This window comes from Strongylocentrotus purpuratus, unplaced genomic scaffold, assembly GCF_000002235.5.
Source record: "Strongylocentrotus purpuratus isolate Spur 01 unplaced genomic scaffold, Spur_5.0 spur5_scaffold_6, whole genome shotgun sequence".
NCBI classification, from domain to species: Eukaryota; Metazoa; Echinodermata; class Echinoidea; order Camarodonta; family Strongylocentrotidae; genus Strongylocentrotus; species Strongylocentrotus purpuratus.
In genome coordinates this window covers 16,578,271-16,599,445 of record NW_022145612.1, presented here as the reverse complement: position 1 = coordinate 16,599,445, position 21,175 = coordinate 16,578,271, and the positions used below count along the sequence as shown (strand labels likewise).

At 37.2% G+C, this 21,175-nt stretch overlaps 2 protein-coding genes across 3 annotated transcripts; one reads left to right on the top strand and one right to left on the bottom strand.

Annotated features, from left to right (window-relative positions):
- Positions 1–2,073: 2,073 nt before the first annotated feature.
- Positions 2,074–13,785, top strand: LOC584909. Of its 2 annotated transcripts, XM_030972449.1 has the most exons (9): positions 2,074–2,542; positions 4,722–4,847; positions 7,146–7,249; positions 7,912–7,985; positions 8,326–8,465; positions 9,894–10,069; positions 10,570–10,768; positions 11,386–11,435; positions 11,694–13,785. In XM_030972449.1, the coding sequence occupies exons 1-9, from the start codon at positions 2,397–2,399 to the stop codon at positions 13,091–13,093; spliced, it is 2,415 nt and encodes an 804-aa protein (XP_030828309.1). In that variant the 5' UTR covers positions 2,074–2,396; the 3' UTR covers positions 13,094–13,785. The 2 variants fall into 2 exon arrangements, with proteins under 2 accessions (XP_030828309.1, XP_030828310.1); XM_030972450.1 differs by lacking the exon at positions 4,722–4,847 and having other exon boundaries at positions 2,075–2,542.
- Positions 13,786–14,933: 1,148 nt separating this feature from the next.
- LOC100891709 lies at positions 14,934–20,124 on the bottom strand. The gene is made up of 6 exons (XM_030973324.1): positions 19,971–20,124; positions 19,244–19,338; positions 18,182–18,392; positions 17,543–17,627; positions 15,659–15,971; positions 14,934–15,290 (listed from the first exon to the last, which is right to left on the bottom strand). Exons 1-6 carry the CDS (start codon positions 20,002–20,004, stop codon positions 14,934–14,936), a joined length of 1,095 nt encoding a protein of 364 aa, XP_030829184.1. The 5' UTR covers positions 20,005–20,124.
- Positions 20,125–21,175: the final 1,051 nt, after the last annotated feature.

Here is a 21,175-nt window from a genome sequence, read left to right as displayed (position 1 = left end):
CCGGAGAGTTATTAATTTAGTTATGTAGGAACTCGTGTAATTCAATTTGAAGAAGGGGTGGTGCATCCGAGGGGAAAACTTTTCCTTTCCACCGCATTAGCACCCATTGACACGTGTAATTCTCAATTCATTTTCACTTTGAATATCTATTACTAACTTGTATCTAACAAGCACAATATTTGTTTGCTAGCGTCGTAATGATGTTGAAAATAAGAGTCTCATCACTTAGAAATAAGAAATTAAGAGGAATAAGTCTGAGGAATACAAGTTGTCAAATTTTTACTTCAACCAATTTACCAAAATATATCAAAAATAATGATTATGCGAGTATCTACTGATATTATTTTAAGAGAAATTCCATAAATTATGTCAACAGACATGAAAAAAATGGCAACATCTCAACAAATTCTCAATACCAAATCATAAAACTGTACCTCAAATCAGAATATATAATGTTGAATTTTGCACAAAAACACTACACACAAAAACACCGAGGCCATTCGCAGTAAAACAATTTATTTTACTTTTCTCTAAATCAATCATTTTTGTTTCGCTTTATGTCTAGTATAATAATATGATAATCTATACGCTGTCAAATATTCTTAAGCTACAATCTCTATCTAAATCACATATTTATTGTAAATCAACCCTTATTCATTCAGAGTATCTTTTCTGTAATTGCTGTTAAATGTTTTCAAAACGTAGATCATTATCAATTAAAACAGAAATATGCATGTTCTGGGTTCGTTTTGTATACCGTGTTGTCAAAACGCGTTTTTTTCACACGGAAAAACTTGATCAGCTACTAAAATTTCGTCCCTCCGGTGCTAAAAATGCGAAGAAGGAAGCTTCCGAGATAATAAGAAGATAGTAGGTGTCCAATTACAGTTTGGCCGAAATCTCAAGACATGCAGAGTCCCTGTCTGGACAAGAAGAGGGCTTCGTAACAAATTAAGAAAGTGGTCAACCATTATTATGTTCAAGGCCTTGATGTTTTTAGAGAATTTTTTTTTAATTCTGCACAGTTCAGTCGCTTCAACCATTTTTTACCACGACGTATTTCAACGAAGGTTGAAGACCTGCGGTACATCCACCAGAACCATGCATATGTCTGGCTCAACGTTCTTTCTCAAATGTTTTTCATATTTTTTGCAATTATGGATAGTGATTGTTTGATTGTAACCGGCAATCACGCCCAGCTACTCGGAAGTCCGGGTCTAATACACGCTACCTGTTTACGTCTAATGATACTCCTCCGTCCTCCGATACCCGGCTATTCGGGGTCGGTTTCTCGACAAGTGATGCGTCCTTTATCAAATGCCAAATGCGAAGTTTAATACATATATTCCTTTTGTAATCGTCTATATACACCAGAATACTTGACTTATTGATACATGATCATGATAATGGTATGAGCATGAACACATTAGTTTTTGTGATTATGACAAAATATATTATAAATTAAAAATGTGAATTCTGCCTGAAACTGATTAAGAATTGGAGGTAAAATTTATAAGTAATGCCTAGCATTAGTAGATAGGAAAATGATGATGAAGGCAACGTCATGTCGGTAGAAAGAGATAGAGGTGAATATTAAAAGACATTTCGTTTAATACAACGCCTGTTAATATACTGATTGTAAAAAACCATAATGTAATTGAAATGCTTTTAAATGCAAGAGCGCAAATTGTCGAATGAAGTTTAACCTACTATTTTAATATTTTTTTTGTGTGTAAGCTTTTCTCAGTTGTCAAGTCTGTTTTTATCGTACACAAAAAATTCACATGTAACTTCAAAGTAAAACAAAATTAGAGCACAAGCACATGCTATGATTTGAGAGAGCCTATGTTTTGATAACATGCAAGTAACCTACATGAGACACAAGTTGTGACCATGTCTTGAGAAACCGGCCCTTGTTGATTGACTACTACCGTGCTAATTAGGCCAAAGGGATGACGAGTATACACCCTCTCATAACAATAGAGAGAAACACTGGAGAAGAAAATACGCTAAAAACACGCCATCCTGCCCGGGCCGTATACATAGGAAATGGCTAAAGGAGGGTGTCACTCTCTCATGCACGATACATCGAGGAAAATACTCATTTTCGAAGTAATTATTAGTCAACAATAACGAAGGATAGTGAATCTTAGGGCTCATTAGTGACAAATATCTGGTGAATCAACTCCACGTGACAAGGTTAAGGACTATTCGTTTGGACCCCAATGCGGAAGAGTCTGCATGCAGAGTCGTACGTGCTTCTCTGGGTCTATCTGGGAGAAGTTTCTTATTCCTACCAATTCATCCATCAAGGGTTTTCCTCTCGAGAAATTAAAACGTCTGGTCGCTGTATTTGTGATGGTCAGAGAGACTAAGATATTATCAGCAAAGAGAAAATGATGTCAGGAGTGGGATACGAGACAAGATGGCGTCTGTTCTCCTTGGCTCTCGTGTTGCATATTCACCTCCACTCGCTGTGTGTGTCCGCCAGCAGTTATCGTCTGAACCCCGATGGACGAAATGTTTGTTCCACAACCCGACGGTGAGACAACGTTTTTATTTTTTTTTAATTTATTTTATATGTGATTGTGATGTCAAACTTTCCACATTGCATACTTTTGTTACGTTACATTATGTCAATTTTTCTCTCTCAAACTTTTGTTTTGTACTCTGTAGGCCGTCTAGAAAGACACAGGGTCAAGTAATAAAAAAACGACCATCTCATCATCATGGGTCAAAGAATATAATGGGATGACTGCTTGTTTGTTTGCTATATTGTTAATGTACACGCTATCGATACAGAATCTTTTGAAACATTGTGCATAGAAACTGATCTTACTGACATCTTTAAGAAGTATTTTCATTTTCCATGCGCATACTTATCAACAGGGTTAACGAAATAACACATGATAAAGTGACTCTTGAAAGATTTAAATAGAAATTACTGGTTATGCTATGATTTGTTTACCTTGGTCATCCTCCATGCTGTGTATAGTAAAGACATTACGATATATTTTTATATAAAGTACTCTTTACTGTCATTTACTTTTTAGGTTTAAGGTTCACTACACTAATAAAGGTTTTAATTCATCAGACTGAAAAGCAATATGATGATGATTATGTAAAGTAATCAAGCACTCTGGTGTCTCATGAGAGTTTGATTACATGTTCGTATAGATGGTTTAATAAAGTGACTAAGGTACAACAGAGTGTAAATGGAGTACATCTGTTACTATCAAATATTCTCGTCCACTCTGAATTGATGTATCTTGGGCGTGTTCACCTCCCCATCTAGGTGACAGAAATCATCATTTTGCTCATCATCTACCCCTCATATTAAAAAGGTTCTATATTCCATTCTTTCCTTATCATATTCATGATGGATAGAATTGTCTTGGTAAATCAATTTTACAGCAAAAGAAATTGTAATTTAATTCCTTTCTTCTTGTCAATAAAATTACCAAGAAATACGACAAGATAGTTACACTGAAGAAGCCTGATGTCACGATGTATTCCGAGGTCTGTCCTTACCATGTCATTCCCTCATCTTGAAGAGGCTGAATCATGTGGTATCCCACTGTTTTCAAAATACTGTCTACGGCAGAAAGAGAAGAATCTGCCCTAAGATGAAGATTGTGAGTCAGGGTTATATCCTGCTTAGACAAATTTATTGAATAAATATGACATCTAAAACGCCCATTGGCTTGGTCGAGGACGCTCTATGACTTGCCAAAAAACTTATTTTAGTTCACCCAAAGTACTTTTATTTTCTTTTAAAATATAGCTTACTCTCTAATACCACACACCATGAATAATATTTAAACAAAAATATGATAATAATAGTCAAACAATCGTTCCCATTAGGATCTTTACTTCTTAGGGAATTATAATTCTCTTTATTCCGTTATATCCAAAAGGGAATGAAGCCGTATCAAAACATTAGCTTACCGAAAATGAAATCAGATAGCCTTAAAATCCTTGGAGTACGAGTGTACTTTTTGAAGACGCATGGTAGGAAGTTGACAAAGCTATGGTAGATCATGTTTCATCCCTCTCAGACTACATGCGGCCATTGTCAAGGATGATCTGATTGATTAATGTAGAAAGAAAGAAGCAATGAAAACAACCTACGATAGGAGGCAGTTTCTTCTGTAAGAAAAACATATTGAATCTACATTGTCATTTTAAAAGTTGAACGAGCTCACAAGATCCATCATGAAGTTCATCAGAAAATTACGGGAATTATGTTATCTGCTACCAACAACTTTTAGAGGTTAATTCTTTTTTTCTCTTATTTATAATTGATGTATACCCATGTAGATATAGGTGTAAAAGAAGTACTCTCAACCATATGTTTCCACCTAGACATAATATAAAGTACACCGCACAACAAAATGGATTCACATTTAACATACCTATCCCTCATTCTCTCAGTATGTCTATCTCTATCTGTCTCTCTGTCTCTGTACCCCCCTCTCTTTGTCTCTCTCTCTCTCTCTCTCTCTCTCTCTCTTCCTCTCTTACTTTCTAATTAAATATAACATTTGTACCAGAAGAAAATTGGTATATCTAATGGGACACTATATAAATATGATTACACCCCTAGTTTCCAAGCGATTCATATTAATACTAAATCATCTTTTGCAAGAAAAATAAACCTTCTTTGGTGTGATTCCACATTATTCTTACTAATCGTTTTAATTTGATTTCAACCAACTCAGAATACAAGAGTTCCAGTTCTTACCGGAGCTGTCACACTCGTCATACCAGAATGAACCGGTGGGTGACTACGACTCCGCTGAGGAAGATAAACTTAGAGAAGGAGGTATAAGGGGGGCCCCCACCAGGTGAGAAAATACCACTGCCCTAATGGGATTATTTATATAAAGCAATAGCATTTTCATATTTTCGGGGGAAATGCTGTCACACATTCGAAATTAAAGGAATAATTCTTGTCAATGTAACCAAGGGATTTATTTCTGTTAGGCCAACATAACAAGGAAGGGGCGCCGATATTGGAGGGCAAAGGTCTGTTCCCTCCGATAATTTCGGAATACAGTGTTATTAAATTGGGCCAACTACCCCTTATAACATGTTTGCCATATCTCCCTCGCACATTCTCCCCAACAGGCTGATAGGATGTCTATGCCTCATGGTAATGATGATGGGGATTCATGAAAAGAAAAGAAAAGGATCTGGTAGTCATACTCATGGTGTGTCTATCAGATGCGAACTTAAAAGAGGATGATACAAATATTCAACTACGTAAATCAACACTACAATTGTCGGAGTAAACAGCAAAACACTGCACAATCATTGTCATTTTCTCATCTCATCTTTACACACATTTCTTATATTTGATTTGTTATTATTTTATTAAACTAATAATGACAACAACAGTAGATACCATCTGTGGGAGCCTCCCCCAACTTTTGTTGAACCAAGTATTTTCACAAAACTTCGGAGTTCAGCGCACTATATACAGGTCTTTGCCCTCTCGAGTTGTTCCGGTCAAGACAACCAAATTTATCTTGACAACTTTAAATTAGCGAAGGTCGTTGCCATCAGAGACCTAATGGCTTATAAAAGTGATGATGGTCAACTACGCGATTGAAATGCGTGATAGGGATTGCGGGAGTTTCACGTCTTTATAACAAAATGATTCGCAGGCTATTTCAATTGCTTATCGGAGAAAACCTCATCTAAGTCTCATACTAATTTTGAGGTTTACTGACATCATTTTGTTTCACGGTTATAGCCTGAATTCAAACAACAACATATTCACTAACTGGTTTAACAATTTCTATCACATATATTACTGCTGCTGATTCTATTACTACTATGTACTACTACTACTACTACTACTATGTACTACTACTACTACTACTACTACTACTACTACTACTACTACTACTACTATGTACTACTACTCCTACTACTACTACTATGTACTACTACTACTACTACCACTACTTGATGTAATCAAGTTAGAATATGTTAATTGATGTACTATTACCAGTCTCTTTTTTATGTAACAGATTATATCATGCTTTGTGTGGTTTTGAATAAAATGAACTGAACTGAACTAACACTGCTACCACTACTACTTTTACTACTTCTACTACTGATACTATTACAACTGCTATTAATAATGCTGGTGCTACTTCTACTACTACCGATGCTGCTGCTACTATCATTAACGACTACTACTGTTACTACTATACTATTCCTAATTATACCGCTTGTGTCAATTAATGAACACAAAAAAAAGATAAACCATCAACGCGTACAAATAACATGTTGACACGAAACAAAAAAGTGCTCTTTAATGTTTCTTTGAAAGGTTATCCTTGCACATCTTCATCAGGTTTCGTGTAATTCAGACCATGGTGAGGTACAAACATCATAGTAGTCGTTATCGTGAACATCCTTAAAGTATATGATCATGATGTCATCATGAAGACATACCGTGATAAACACTCTCTCAACCGACCCGGAAATGACTGGAGAGAAATGTCCATTCGGGCTATAATTACTTCCGGTCAGACTAGCCTCTCTTGCTGGCAAATATGTCATGCGATCGTCACAACATACAGACAACTTCTACTACTTGCTGAAAACATGTACATTGTATATGGCAACATAACACATTCCACGTCATTTGCAGAAGGAACAACAAATACTATTGTTGACATACAATATCAAAAATGCTAAGGTTAATATTGATCTTTGATTGCGGTCAGTCTAATAAGTTCTTTAAACTTCTCGGTCAGTTGTCCTCATGAGTCATTTTCAGTTTGAGGTCAAATTTTTAGAAATCCATTCATGAGATTACAGGAATTACTAATAAATAACTGTTAGTGAGGTGGTATTTTGTAGCAAAGAAGAGGTACAAGTATAGATATGGACATCAAATATACATTGTTGCAAACAAGATGTGATATTGTATGCATTTAATGGAATTTAATGTAAACGTTGTCGTTGTTAATATCTCATTTATGTCACTTTGTTGCTCTTGATCCATATTTGATCAAATATAGCTCTCTACTCTGTATTACAGATGTTTTTCTCATACACTTATTTCGAGCTTTCCTAGATTAAGCTTCTTCTTGTTTGATTTTGCATATTTCACTTTTCATTTTCAGGAACTCCCACTTGGTGATTGGAAAACAATATGCACGACTAATCAATCAGACTGTATATCACTGCTGTGAGGGTTGGCGATCAAATGGTAGAGATTGTCCCATAGGTGAGTAGAACAGCCCACCATCCTACCTTGCGTCTTCCTCTTCTTATTATTAACTTTTTGCCTCCTTCACTCCTGAAGATTCTTGCAGATGAATGGGGGAGGGGGTATGTGTGTCACAAAAGGCATGAAAGTGCAGAGTGTCATAATTATGTACGTCTAAAATGTTGCTCCTTGCATGTACTAAGAGATTAAAGCCTTAATACTTTGTATACAGTTATGAATACATGCACCGGCGACAATTGCTCCGCTCTCAACATCTTACACTATACGAATCATTAACTAAACTTAATCAAATCGCAACCCTAACCTTAACTCTATATCTTTGATTAAATAAATTTCGGAGCAATTGTCGCCAGAGTATACTTATTGATCATATGATGATGGAGCTGTACGTTCACATCTTACTGGACGACCTGATATTACTCTGTTCAATTTTTCTCACAAAGGCAGTTTTATTTTGTAGTCGGCAACTTAGTTCAATCAATGAATGGGTATTTTTGTCTTAATATCGCGTTTTGTGGTACAGCACGATTGACAACAAAGCAATAAAGTATGACATTCCTACAATTATTTATGGTTATAATTTTCGTTATCATTCAATTTGCGTAAAAGATATTCATCATGAATATTATTTTCTTCTTTTATCTGTTATAACGATGTAGCTGTGTGTAGTCAAGGATGCCAGCATGGAAACTGTACGGCGCCGGGTATGTGTTCCTGTGAACCAGGGTTTATGGTAAGTTTCTGGAGTCCAACATCAAATAATCACCATCCTCATTAGATTGCAATTCATGTTTATATCTGTTACCAAGTGCATTAATTCATTTTTACATCATTCCGATTGTAGGGGCTCTCTTTTTATCGTTTCATTGCCTTCATCGTATTTGAAACATCCTTCATTTTGGATGACGAATAATCGATCACAATGAGATACCAAAAACATGGCAATTAATATATCAAAGTGAAATTGAATTTGCGTTTAAGAACTTAACTTTATGCCAAATGTGTTCGCATAGATTTCAATCACATGATTCTAGTCTATAAATGAATCATCGTGGCTCGTTTGTTTCGTTTAGGGTATACGTTGTGAGCTCCCGTGCCCTCGTGGACGATATGGACCATTCTGTGAGCAACAATGCAACTGTGGGCAGAGAGAATGTGACCCCGCAATGGGTAGATGTACACCTGCTTGCCCATCGGGACACATGGGCCCCAAGTAAGTAAAGAGGACTGGAAAAGGTGGATGGGGGTGGTCAAAGTCAAATAGTAGGTGCAATATTTGTTTCTCTGTTTGTTTTAGTAGGTTTTATGAATTCCATCCATGTGGCTGAACAGTGGCCTAGTTTCGTAGAAAATAACATGAGGGGGAGTTGCCCCAATTGACTATCAAATTACAAAAAGAAAGAAACGTAGATAAAAACATAAAGAAAGAGAGGGGTATGAAAACGAAATACTCGTGGGTCTTTGATCTTGTGCATCGTCAGTCACCTGGCATTTTCTCTTTGAAACTGGTTGTTCTATTCATTCGAGTATAACGTTTTCATTTCCCTTTCCTCACTTTAAAACAATGTCGAAAACCCTTCAAAGTCACGATGACGAGATCCTGAATGAGCCAGTCATGCGAGAGCATAATTATTTTACGTGATGAGACATGTAAATTGTAATCAGAGAAGGGCGTGAAGATATGGTCGGTTCAATTACGGAGAGGTGTGTAAATGGGAAGTGCGCATCATAAAGCCACTTCTCACCTTATCTCACATTCATGACGTCATTAATGGCATATGGGGTGATTGTCTATTTGAAGGGGTAAAAGAGAGACGGGACAGTGGATCACACTGGGAAACAATCAATGGACATTTGATCGTCATCCTTTTGACCTAGCAGCTTCCCCAAGATTATCCCGATTCTAAATTTAAAGAAAGTATTACATCAAATGTTCTGTCGTGACCGAGACATGTTGCCCTTTCATTTAGCATGTCTCCCTTTAACTGCATAACGACATGGAGGTCTAAATCATTTGATGACCGTCATTGCTTTGTACTTTACCATGCAGCAAGATTTATAGATGGTCCTGTAGGTTTAAAGAAATAATGATACCCAGTGTCTGATTGGTATTAAGGTACTCTCGCTCTCTAAGTGCCATTTCGATTGACTTTGGCGATCATGCTGTTCCACAACCCTCGGTCTTCCTAGCCTACTCTATTAGCACCACTCCCAGTTCTTTCACTCCTCTCTCTTCCAACAATTTATGCAGACTGTTCATCCAAAGTATCCCCCTTCTTCCCCTTCTCTTACTTCCCACAATTTTCACTGTCAAAACAAGATTCTCTAGGCCTTCTTTAAGGTACACATTTTCTATAATTAAATTTTGTTCAGGCTTATGTTAATGTGTTCTAAATTAAACCAGTAAATTACAATAGTTCTAAACGAGGAATGTTATTTCAGTTTTTGATCTTTGTGTTCACTTCAATGATTGATAATTATCCAACGTGTTTAGTTTGTAACTTGATCTATCTGCGATGTCGTAATCAACAAATTCTAAGTCAGTCTAAGACTTAACGAATATTTGACTCGATTTCATTTTATATAAGATTTGGACGGTTTTTCAAATAGATACGTGATTGTTTACATTTCTCCTTGCCAGCTGTGTCATGCCCTGCCCTCCCGGTCGCTTTGGACCTGACTGTGTTGACTTTTGCCAGTGTCCATTCTCCGTGATCGGTGAAATCCTGTGTGACTCTATGACAGGAAACTGTACTGAACCGACCCTGCCACCAACGACTCGGAAAGTCTACGATTCGACGATGCTGGAAAGTACGGGTAAGTGCGTGTAAAGGATATTCACAAAGACTTCTCATTACGAAAACATCAACATGGCCGCGTTGCTCCTAGCCTACAGGCCATTTCAATCACGATAATTTAGCCACATCCTCAATCCTGTCCATTCTTTTCTAACTTGAAGGAAAGTTGTTTCAATGGATTCTATCATACACAGGAAAGGATACGTTATAAGATGCATATTTTCAGGCCTACATAATGCACCCTGCTTTTGGGTTCAAGATTAGATCCCGAAGATGCCACAGGGTGTAACATTGGGGATAACAAAACTGCAACCAATGCATCTGCTATCCATGCACCCTGAGTACGACAAGTTCGCATTACGATGATGCTGGTATTGCTGTGTTGTGAAGGTCGTGAAAAGTTATATTACTTCATGGTCTATATTTTCTGTTTAATCGGTGACATTGTGTGTACTGATATACTGTCTACCCTGTCAAGAAGTGTTCTTTGATGTTATTCACCATTATTCTCTTGGGCAGATACCTTTCATGAGTTCTTCCAGTATGACACAGAGAGTCCATCCATAATAAACCCTGAGCGGAAGAACTCGTTACAGGTCAAGGCAATGCGTCTTGGTATTTCCGGTGCTGTAAGCGTCCTCCTGATGATCATATCCTTGATACTCGCCATCTACGTTTACCGGAAATTCAGGAACCGACCATGTATTTGTCTGCAGAGGTAATTTAATTTCCCTTTTATTTAGTTACACAATATGGAATAATTAAAAGAATGGCAATTTTTGACATTCTGGGTCATGGTAAAAAGAGAATTCTAAAAGAATTAAAAATTAAATAAATTCAAAATCGGTTTGTCATTGTATTTTGTTGTTCAAAGTTCGTATCATCTGCAGAGAGCCAAAAGGGTGCTAACTCAAATCTTTAGAAGAATTTACGCCCCTTTGGCTCTCAGCATACGGTATTGTCCAAGCATTTCATCTACTTCATGAGAATTTATGTTAAAGTGTGATGTATACCAATTTAATGATCAATGATGATGGAAATATATATCAGAACTCACTATTTTATGTTAATTCTTCGGCACTGCAATGAAAATTTGCTATATCAAATAAACTTGGATTGGAATGGATTGTCCCGAGTTCCCACCATTCATTCTTACATGTTTTTTGTATAATTTTGATTTTTATGTACTAATGTGATTTTCTCGAATTTCTCAAGTGCTCAAATCATAAGGCAGATGCATTCATCTCATCAAGATAACTTCTAAAGTATTCTTTACGAAAAACGTAGTTTACCATGAATAAATATAACATCGTTCGATCTGTATATTTTTTCCAGGAAAAAGATACGAGCAGCGATGTTGAAACAGCAAAGAGAGAGGGATGAAGGTAAATATATTTTAAAATCCACATAAGATTTGTTTTTATTTGTATGTCCTGAACAAAATATTGTCATTCATTTTCACAGTTTTATAAGATAGCAATATCGTTTGACAGTTATAGATGATTATGTACGATTTCGTAGGTAATTTCAGTAGGGCGAGTAGGATGTTTAATTTAAATAATACATCAAATTCTTCATAAGTTATAACATATTATTTAACTTTGCAATTTAATACACGCTTTATATTTTGTTTGACTTTTCAGGAAGAGGAGACCATTCAAATCATGTAGCACCAACTCCTCGGGCCCACTTTCCCAATCCGCACTTACCTCACGCCTTGCCTTACCGACTTCCCAGTCTCTGCAACTACACTGGTCTACGGCAAACTGGGAACCTACCAGGCAGCGTGCTCTTCGACCCTCTACCCGGAGTCACAGAATCAATCACCAATGTTACATCAGTAGATGTTGCTCCTGTAACAATGCATCGAATGCCCGAAGAGACCATCTATGAAGTACGACCCTCGCTCGTCGCGAAGAGTCGCAGGAACCAGGATATGACCAGTGGCTACATCGAAAATGACACGTTGAGTTCGATGTCAAGAGTCGTCCAGGGTTGCGAGATAGAGATGGATAGTGCCAACAGTAGTGCCATGTACCACCGTGACCTGGATGATGAAGAACCTTATGATGAGGAGGAATATGATTATCCGTATGCTGATAATGCCAAGATACAAATGGGTTTGGATCGTTTTCAGACGAAGAGATCGCGACCTGGTGCGCATGAACACGACAACTCGATTTATGCTGTGGTTCTAGAAAACGAAAAACCGATGAACAGTCAGCATGATGGGGATTATGAACGCGAGAACCATCGCAGTCGTGAGAGTGATATCTTAGCAGACGCAGGTAATCATGGAAGAACCCACACTGATCCATTTCCTCTTCCATCCCATCTTGCGAATCCACCTTCTGATGGTACTTACACAGCTTTGATTGCAGGAACACGATCACCTTGGACGGAATCCTCATTCCCAGAAAGAACTCCTGGTAGTGGGTGTTCTACCGCACCGGCTACTATTGCCTTAGCAAGAAAACCGTCAATGGGAGTTGCTCCTTCGGTAAGACCAAGGGCGTCACCGGTTGTGAAACCTATTGGTAACGCTACCTCAATACGTCCCCGGGGTATGAGTGACATACCTCGTAACTCATATGCCACAGAGAACAAATTCGTGTCATCTCGTCCTAAAAAAATTATTAGTCAGGTGGATTCTAATGGCTATACGACTGCAATTCGAGCATTTTCTTCAATGCGACAGCCGCGACGCCCAGCGACGAAACGAAAATCTAGACCTTCTATTGAATTACGACAAACACCAAGTCCTATGATACCTCCTAGGTTAAGCGAATCGGACATCCCACCGCTGTCGCCCGATCCAACAGCCGATCATAGCATGAAAACTCAGCTACTTCAAGCTGTTTCGTCCAATCCGAGATATGTCAACGGGTGTATTATATCTCCCAAACAAAAACCAAAGGAAAGAACTAGATCAAGAACTCCTGCTATGCTTCGAAGAGCAAAAAACGTACTCCCTCTACCAACTATAAAGGTAGACGAAGAGAGTGAGAAACTGTATGACGATATTTTACCGTTTGGAGATTAAGAAAGTAATGTCTATGTACATTTGCTGACCAATTAGAACATATTCAAAGATCTCAGCGGATATTTTATGAACAATGATCGCTATAAAGTCCCAAGTTACGAAGACAAATTGTAATTTGAGTAATTAATGTTGTTAGAACGTATGGAATATAATTTCAACATTCATATTTTCTACTCTTGGTAGGCCATAGTGCACCATGTTGTGTTCATAGAAATAAAAGAGCACGGTGGATTTCACTTGAAACTGAAAGGTAGACATAAAACTATAATACATTTTCTCGATTCTTTATTGATGCATACGAAAATATTTATTATGTTTATATAATTAATCCAGCTTGGTACATCGAAAACTTCGTAGTCTGACATCACATGGTCTTCTTGTTTTGCCTAGACAAGAAAAAGGCCGTGATAAAAACGATACGTAATTCTGATAGAATACCATTTGACTACCAGACTTTATGTTAGCTTACATTAGCTTATGTAACTATGCACCATTGCCTCACTATAATGTATTTGTCTATTGACATATCAACCAAATGTAACATTTGTATGGTATTTTTAAAGCTTCATTGCTTATACAGTTATTATCTGTCTATTTAATTTATTCATGGATGAAAAAGTGCCTGTGTAAAAACATGTATATGTAGAAGAAATACAAAATACCTGAATATAGGTTAATATTACAACTCAAAATGTATATTATGTATTTTTGTTCTTCTAATCCTAAGACATACAATTTACCTATCCTACCACTAAGATGAAGGAACAATGAATTACGTTGTAAACCAGAACCTGATACAAAACTTATATCAAGTATCGATTGTAAATCTTTCTTTGAATAGATTAAATAACATTTCAGATTGAAAGGTTACCGAATTCCGGGGCGGCAGACAAATGGCACTCCTTAGCCTAACGGAATTTTCTTCACCTGTCTGATGTGACGCATATAATGGAATTACCTTGATGAGGCACTTGCTCGAACCTGAAAGCATTTCTTCTGCCTCCTCGCAAAATCCTTCAAGTCAAATTTTGATGATGGATTACGTGGAAAAGGGTGGTTTTTATCCACTTGTCTTGATTTTGAAGGAAACTTGAATAAACCGATTAGCCCTTGCCCCCATCTGTCTCTCCACTACTTGACGATATGATTTATATGTCAGTTCTTTTTATTGTAATGTTATCAACGCTTTAATTTGATTTTGATGTAAGTCTTGACGTGTTCCAGAGCACACTATTGTAGTGTTCGTTTTGTTATTCATTTTTATGCTAAAATAAATACACATTCACCATAAATATGGATTTACACAAAACTGAAGTAAAACAGACTAAATCAAGAGATAGCCACATTGGTATCAAGTAACAGTACAGTAACAGAGTAGGAAGAGCATAAACATCCATTATACTAAGATCGCTTAATGTAAACATAATACAAATACATGTTAAAAAAAATGTTCTGTGTACAAATAGAATACATTTGAACAACTTAGTAAACACCCAGTACTATATTGATCATAATATCCGCATAACGAAATAAAAACTAGTTTTGCAAAATAGATATGTATATATGATGAACATAATCTTTAAAAAAGAAACAATTGCGAATATCTAGGTTTAATTAAAAAGGCTGGTATAAATATCGTTTCTTAGTACAAAACCTTAATTAAAAATGAAAGGTTTCCACTATTGTTCAGCGCATTCCTAAAGTACATGAATAAAAATCATACAACTATCCCAGAATGTTACAGTCGGATTCAGGAATTTTGCAATCAATCCGAAAGGTCTCTCCTGTGATATAATTTTGGTAGGGAAATTGATTTGATGGGCTTGTACAGAACCCAGTTTTAAAGACGTGTGTCGCTAAAACCGTTAGCTATGTGCATATCAGCCGGCATACTCCCGTTTCTCGATCTGCCAAAAGAAACCATGTTCCTATCATCCACACTCCTTCTGGCCGCCTTGTTGTAGACTACGCTGCTGTTGCCCGTCTCGTGACTCAGGGAAGGATTTCCCCGACTGCACATACCGTTTGGGCGATGTCCCTGGAATCCTTGGTCGCCTGTCACTGGTCGGTCGTGAAGGCTTCGTCCACTCTTCGTCGGGTCCGTTTGACTTCGATGCCTACCTGTTGGATCATGTTGAGATGCTGATAGGTGATGCCCTTGTATTTCCATCTGTTGAGATCTCTCTTGCATACGAGCCTGTAAATTGACGTGTACAAATCAGTAGTAGAAGTCTAACATTGCAAGATAACTTCAATTGCTGTTCTAGTTTTGGAAATCGATAGAAATGAATTCACTGAGGTATATTGACGAAGCCTCTGGATTGTCATTTGAGATGTCCTGGGTTCGATCCTTGCTCGGTTCCTAAATCCTTTGACAACGTGTTTTGCCCACATGTAGTATTGCATCATCCTTCTCAAAATAGAACAAGGCACTTGCAACTCCCAAAGCTAACTAACAGAAATATTAATAATGTACAGAAAATACAAAACTAGCACTACAGAGGTTAGTATGATATGTGATAACTGAACCGTTACCGATTTGCTAGTTTAGGAATGAGTACTTACATTGATTTCTTTACTGAATCGAAGGCCCATAGCGCTGTTCTGGAAGGTATCTGGGTCCTGATTTTGGTGTCTCCTATCTTCTGTGAAGTACAACTGCTGCATGCCATCTTTATATCGACGAGCTTTCATGTCGTTATGAAACGGTCTCTTTTTATACCCTTCCAGTTTGTGGAGACGAACACGATAGTAAACGACGACGACGACGAAAAAGATGATGAAGAGGAGGATGATAATCGTGATAGGGACTAGGATAGCAAGGAGTACGACGTTAGAAGACTTAGAGCATTGAGGCCCGGAGTATCCACTGGCGCAGCTGAAAAGGAAGATCATTCGCAAGATTAAGTTTTACACCGCATGATTTCAAATTTTAAACTATCATCTATTTTCTTCTAGTCATTTTGTCACGTTTGGCAAAGCATTCAAATTATATTTACACAGTAGCATGAACGCAATTTAAAAGCACTCTAATGTAATCGAAGGAAGAATGCTTAGATACTGTTAAAACAATCAGCTTGTAATTTGTATGGTTAAATGATTAATAAAATACAAGCAAATTTTATCGCACTTACAATCGACATAACAAATGTAAAACAACTATATCAATGCGTTTTTACAATATGGCCATTTAAATTAAGTATAAAGTATTTATATTACATTGTCGATTCCCTTTGAAAACTCCATTTTAAAAAAAAGTATATTTATTAACCATTCATAGGGTGCGTTTATGGGTCTTGCCACTAGATATGTACATATCGTACCCCACTATCATACCCCACTATCGAACCCCACTTTAAGATCGTGATTTGCGGGATGTCGCGTTTATCGTCTCTTCACGATTCACAATAAAGGCCTTGTCTCTGCGCAGCTGCTCAGCGTCGTTTGACCCGGGAAGCAGACAGTTTCTCGGAGGTCAACTACACACACGTGCTTGTACAACAACATGACACAACACATGGCGCGCGCTAGCCTCCGAACCGGAAATTAACCTGGGAGGTCCGATTTGTGTGTGGGGTTCAAAACAGCTTTGCGTTTATCATCTCTCAGAAACGTGATTCTGGCTGTATGTCACATTCAAAACACACCTTTTTGCGTCTTTAGATATGCCCATATCTAAAGACCTTTAAAAAAGGCTTTGCGTTTATCACCTTCAAAATTTGCCTGAAAGACGTTTGAGAAACCTGATTCTAGGCAAAAAAATTGTCAATAAACGCACCCTCACTTGATTTCAGATTAATCTAGTTTTGTTTATACATATTTCATTTGATAAAGTATTTATGACATTAATGAATGTGACAATCCCCCGAAACAGTTCTGAGTTCAAACATGCCTTTATTTGATTTGTCTTTTACTCTCAATATTAATTGGATGTCCGAAAATATGAAAAAATGTTTTCATTATTTTGGACAAAATGTAATTATTCCTTAATACAATCATGGCAGAATCGGATATTGAAATACTAGTGACGGCGACATGTTAGTAATTTCTATCGCAGTGTGGGTTAAAATTGAGGAAAATCAATATGGGAAAGATGTCGTTATACCCCCCCCCCCCCAGGAACACAGAACGATCCTTGGACGTTACTTCTTTATGCGCCACATTCTTTTTCTAAATAGGTACGTTTAACAAAATCTTTAACTTTATCTCAGGACTTGGAGTATAAAATTACTCCTTATAGGTGATAAAGAGGCTGTCAATTAACCGATCAAGACCAGAAGTGGGTTATGCGTAATTATGCACTGCTACAACTTTTTTGTTATTAGGCCCTCGTGGCAATGGAAGTTTACTAAATGTTCCTTTTTTTAAATACTTCCCGATAACGCTTTCTGTTTCCTGGGTTTGAATTTAATCATAACTATAGAGAAACACATGAATAAAAAGACTTACACGCAAGTGAAATCAAAGGTGTTATAGTCAACCCTGCACTCGCCGTTGTTCTTGCAGGGCGTGGGGGAACAGAGTGCGTCCAGATCTGTGAAGAATTAACATGCCGACATAAATTTAGGCCTATATACCGCATACAATAACTGTGAAACAACTGACATATCAGTGCGTTTTGATTGATTAATCTAATATTCATTTTGAATGAATCGTGTGGAAAAGAAATCAAAATCAAATGTTGCGGTTTACGACGTACGTACACTTTTGCAATTTGTGTACGGATATTCTGAAAAAAGGGATGTGGGGCTTGTCTTCAAGCTGTCCCCCTTTGAAAATATCTTGCCATCCACGGCATTATCGTTTTTTGTATTAATCGACAGGAAAAAAGGAAATTATAAGAATATAAATATACTAGGTTAATTAACTGAATATATTTTGTTGTACCTGGGTCTGAATTTTTAATGTAGTTCTTACTCTTCAATGGTAGGATAACCAGAATTACTGATGGTAATAATTCATCCAAACAGGAAAGAGCATGCAGCATTCTCACAGGAAAAATGAAAAGCAAAGTGTTGCTAGAAAGTACATCAAGAGCATTATACACAGACTTAAAAATTAAAAATAATGTAGGCTTATGCTCCTTACCTGTTACATCAACTGAAACAACGCTGAATTCATCCACTGCTAGAAGAGCTTCTTCGATCTGTTCTATCAAACTTTCAACAGTTACATCTGACGTGTACATAACGCCTATGAGTAAGTTCATTTGCATCTCGCCGTTTGACAAATTCTGAGCGTTGATGGTTGTCACGTTAACAAGATATGTTGTAGGAATCCCGAGTATTGCCGATTCAAACTGGTAAAGTTCACGCGTTGGAAGGGAAAAAGAAAGAGAGAAGACGTGTACAATGTAATTACACCGTATTATATTATGTTATGAAATTATGTTTAATTATGAACATGCATTGTCTTTTAGGAAATTTACCAAAGCGATTTCCGTGAGCAAAATTTCGGTCTAGTGCTCCTTCTACAAAATAGTCAGAAGGCCGTCTAAACCCTACAGCCCACGAAACAGACAACTTCGTGGATAATTCACTTTATAACTGACATTGTCGATTTCGTGTGATGTAGGTCTCGTGGGCTGTAGGTCTCGTGGGCTGTAGGTCTCGTGGGCTGTAAGTCTCGTGGGCTGTAAGTCTCTTGGGCTGTAAGTCTCGTGTGATGTCGGTCTCGGGTGATGTAGGTCTCGTGGGCTGTAAGTCTCGTGTGGTGTAGGTCTCGTGGGCTGTAAGTCTCGTGTGATTTAGGTCTCGGGTGATGTAGGTCTCGTGGGCTGTAAGTCTCGTGTGGTGTAGGTCTCGTGGGCTGTAAGTCTCGTGTGATTTAGGTCTCGTGTGATGTAAATCTCGTGTGCTTTCGGTCTCGTGTGATGTAGGTCTCATGGGCTGTAAGTCTCGTGGGCTGTAAGTCTCGTGGACTGTAAGTCCCATGTGATGTAAGTCTCGTGTGATGTCGGTCTCGTGTGTTGTAGGTCTCGTGGGCTGTAAGTCTGGCGTGGGCTGTAAGTCTCGTGGGGTTTAAGTCTCGTGTGATATCGGTCTCGTGTGATGTCGGTCTCATGGGCTGTCGGTCTACTGGGATGTCCCGGACATAAACTTCTTAGATAATTGCAACTGAGCAGGCTTTGGTGTACCATAAGTATCTTACCGTTTCTTGGACTGTTAGAACATCTTGATTGTCCAAGGGCAAAGTTTCGCGTTTTTTTCTTTGTACGATCATGACCGTGGTACTTGAGTCTGCATCTGTTGAAAGTTTGGGATAAATGTAATTCTAATATTCAATTTCACAATAGACATACCCCTGCTTCACAATTATGTAGGGTAAATTCATATTGATGAGTCATATCCCAGCCATATAACTTGCGCCCAAATCAAGTTTAATTCCTGTTCGTTAATTTTTCAAAACTACTGTAAATAACAAATAACCGATTTACATCGGGTATTTAAGCAATTATTTTCATTTTCATTCTGCATTTCAAAAATATAAACAATTCTCCTTCTTGATTTCATTTGACAGATTATTTAAAAGAGTAGGATAATCATATCGATGAGTACGTGGTAATCTTACAGAGAAGGAGTCCCATATCAAAGAGGTCCCAGGCTCGAAACCATCAAATAAACCATGAGGCATTAATCGTCAAGTACATAGTCCCTTGGTTAGGACGTTTCCTTTTGCATTGTATTTATTTCCACGAGAGTTGCCAAAGCTGTTGTATAGGTTATTTCCTTAAATATGTTATATATACATGTATTTGAATTGCCAAAATTCATATGAACGACATTGATATCCAGAGTGTTCCATCCCATCATCATCATCATCATCATTATACCAAATTGATTTAATTGTATATCAGGAATAATCAATCTTCTTTTACCAGGTTCTGTCGGTGAGGGGGTTGATACGTTCATGACCGTGACACTTACGCCTGCATCTGTTCAAAATTTGGGATAAATGTAATTCCAATATTCAATTTCACAATAGACATACCCCTGCTTCACAATTATGTAGGGAAAATTCATATTGATGAGTCATATCCCAGCCATATAAATAAAGTTTAATTCCTGTTCGTTAATTTTTTAACCAGGCTATTCGATGCCACATATGGAAAATAAATGAATTGCATTTAAGAGAAAAATAACCTTGAACTTAAACTTTGAAACGTTACACTTTGTTCATTTGCTGTTATTTTCAATATAATTACATGTATGTCTGAATTAGTGAAAAAATACGACTAAAAATAATTAGGAAAACATGATTATAAAGAATGATCGCGTATCGTGATTGCTAAGGATCGTCAAAATAGTAGAGTTACAGATGAACCTCTAGCTAAAGATCACAATGTGAAAAGCACTTCACAAAGGTTTGTGTATATTGGATATCATTATTATTACTGTTGTTATTATTATCATCATTATCATCATCATCATCATCATCATCATTATACCAAGTGAATTATTTGATTTTGTCGGTGAGGGGGTTGATGATGATGTAGACATCGATTCCGTTGGAGTGTTAGAAGCTGAAGTACTGGTAGATGGAACGGTCACTGTGTGAGAAGAACAAATATAATCTCAGGATTATTATGATATTTCACCATTCATAATGTCGTATTTCTTTTCATGAAAACGGAGATCCACTAAAAGTTATCCTATAATTCCTTGTAACTTTATTAAGAATAATATAAATATTTTTTTGTTGTTAGCAAAGAAAAAAAAAACATGTACACTTGTATAATTACTTTTGTATACTTTGTAAAATGTTTTTTGTAATTTACTTTGTAATATGGAAATAAAGCTCGAACTTGAACTTGAACTTGAACTTGAACTTGAACTAAAATATTAAATTATTTTCAATATCTTACTTTATTTACACAATTATACAAAAATAGGGTTCAAAAGCTTAAGGAACGATGGCTCCGTGGATATCAGGATTGATCAATAATCTTTTACCAGATTTTGTCGGTGAGGGAGTTGATGATGGTGAAGACATCAATCCAGTTGGAGTGTAAGAAGCTGGAGTACCGGTAGATGGTACGGTCACTGTGTGAGAAAAACATAGATAATATCAGGATTGTTGTGA